Below are 1,482 nucleotides of genomic sequence, written 5' to 3' on the forward strand. Positions count from 1 at the left end.
AAAAAAAAAAACCCTGTCTGGCTTTATATTAGGTGGTCTTAATTACTATATACTTACATTTAAATGAATTATTTGGTACAAGCAACTTATTATGTACATATATGTTTTTGCATACTACTATATTTTAAAAAATACCTATATGTAGTTACATCTGTAATTAATGTCTGTATTTATTGTACTATATTTATAATTATACTTAACCCAACCTTAAACCCATACCACCAAACCTATCCCTAACTTTACCAGTTAGGGCACAATAAGATATACTACTTTTTTTGTTTGTTTTAATTACTCTTCTCTTACCTGGTCATTCTGGTTGAGCTGACCCAGGAAGTAAATAATGGAAGTGGAGATAATGGTATTGACACTGATGAAAAGATTGATGCAAACATAACCGATAAAGGCCATCTCTGTATCCTTGAATATCGCAGACAGAAGATACATCCAAGGGAAGGTGGAAAAGCTGAAAAGAAACCATGAAATCAATGTGGTAAGTGGCAAGCTACACATCTAAAGAGAAGAATTACAACATAGAAGAAGACAAAAGAGCCATAGTAAGACTTCTGCTTTGAGTTTAGCAAAGAAAGCGAGAATATATTCCACAGTCAAACTAAGAGGCCAGAAGATAAATGAGTTCATCTATTTCCTCTTCGTGAAGCATCCTCTCTCCTCTTCAGCTCCACAGAATGATCTGCTTTTTTATTCATTACTCTTGGTGATTGGGGTGGCGGGGTCAAGGAAGAGGATGTGTTTAAACCGAGGGGGTACCGCATGTGTGTATATGTGCACGTTCCCTGGCCTGTGTGCGTGTATTGTTAGTGTTGGAAAGTCCACACCGCGCAGCTAAACAAAAGCAATTAAGCAGGTTGAAGGGAAAGTGGTGGGATCGCTGTGATGTGTGGTTATTTATGGACTGAGAGCCGGTGAGCTCACAGGCGGATGAATGCAGGCCAGACTGCTGACTTCACACAATGAAGGGCCTCCCAAGCAGCCTGGAGCTCTGACGCCTAAAGACTGACTGTGAGTGGCCTCACTGCTCTCCACAATGCAATTAACTGGGTGACGGAGTGTGTGAAATCGCTTCTTCAGAGCCCAGGCCTTGCAGGAAAGCTTTGAGCAGCTCTCCTCTTTCTAGCAGAGAGCCCGGTGTTTACCTGAAAGCATTAACTAAAACTTCTTCTTTTGCCAATGCTGCGACGTGTAACATTTGCTGAATAATACATTCATGAAGCTCTAGTGCCTTGAGGACCTGTCAGCTTTGAGATGTTCTAATGAGACGTCTGTCTTGTGACAGGAAAATCTCTGGTGGTAAAGGGACTCTAATGTATGCTGACCCAAATAGCACCAGCAGAAGTGTGACCGCGCCGAGGTTCTGCCTCTCTGTGAATGCTGGGAGCTGGAACGCTGCTATCATTGCCACCGAGAGAATCACTGGTACCATGTAAAGAGCCTGCAATGACATAGAAAAGACCTCATAATTAT

At 41.7% G+C, this 1,482-nt stretch overlaps 1 protein-coding gene across 1 annotated transcript in view; it reads right to left on the minus strand.

Annotated features, from left to right (window-relative positions):
• Positions 1-288: 288 nt before the first annotated feature.
• Positions 289-1,482, minus strand: part of LOC122357507 (glucosylceramide transporter ABCA12-like) — a 6,095-nt gene continuing 4,901 nt past the window's right edge. Inside the window, exons 4-5 of the mRNA XM_043256914.1 lie at positions 1,335-1,450; positions 289-463 (exon numbers count right to left, since the gene is read on the minus strand). Of these exons, the coding sequence (XP_043112849.1) occupies positions 289-463; positions 1,335-1,450 (291 nt within the window). The remainder of the gene's footprint in view (positions 464-1,334; positions 1,451-1,482) is intronic.

This window comes from Puntigrus tetrazona, chromosome 14 (genome assembly GCF_018831695.1).
Source record: "Puntigrus tetrazona isolate hp1 chromosome 14, ASM1883169v1, whole genome shotgun sequence".
NCBI lineage: Eukaryota > Metazoa > Chordata > Actinopteri > Cypriniformes > Cyprinidae > Puntigrus > Puntigrus tetrazona.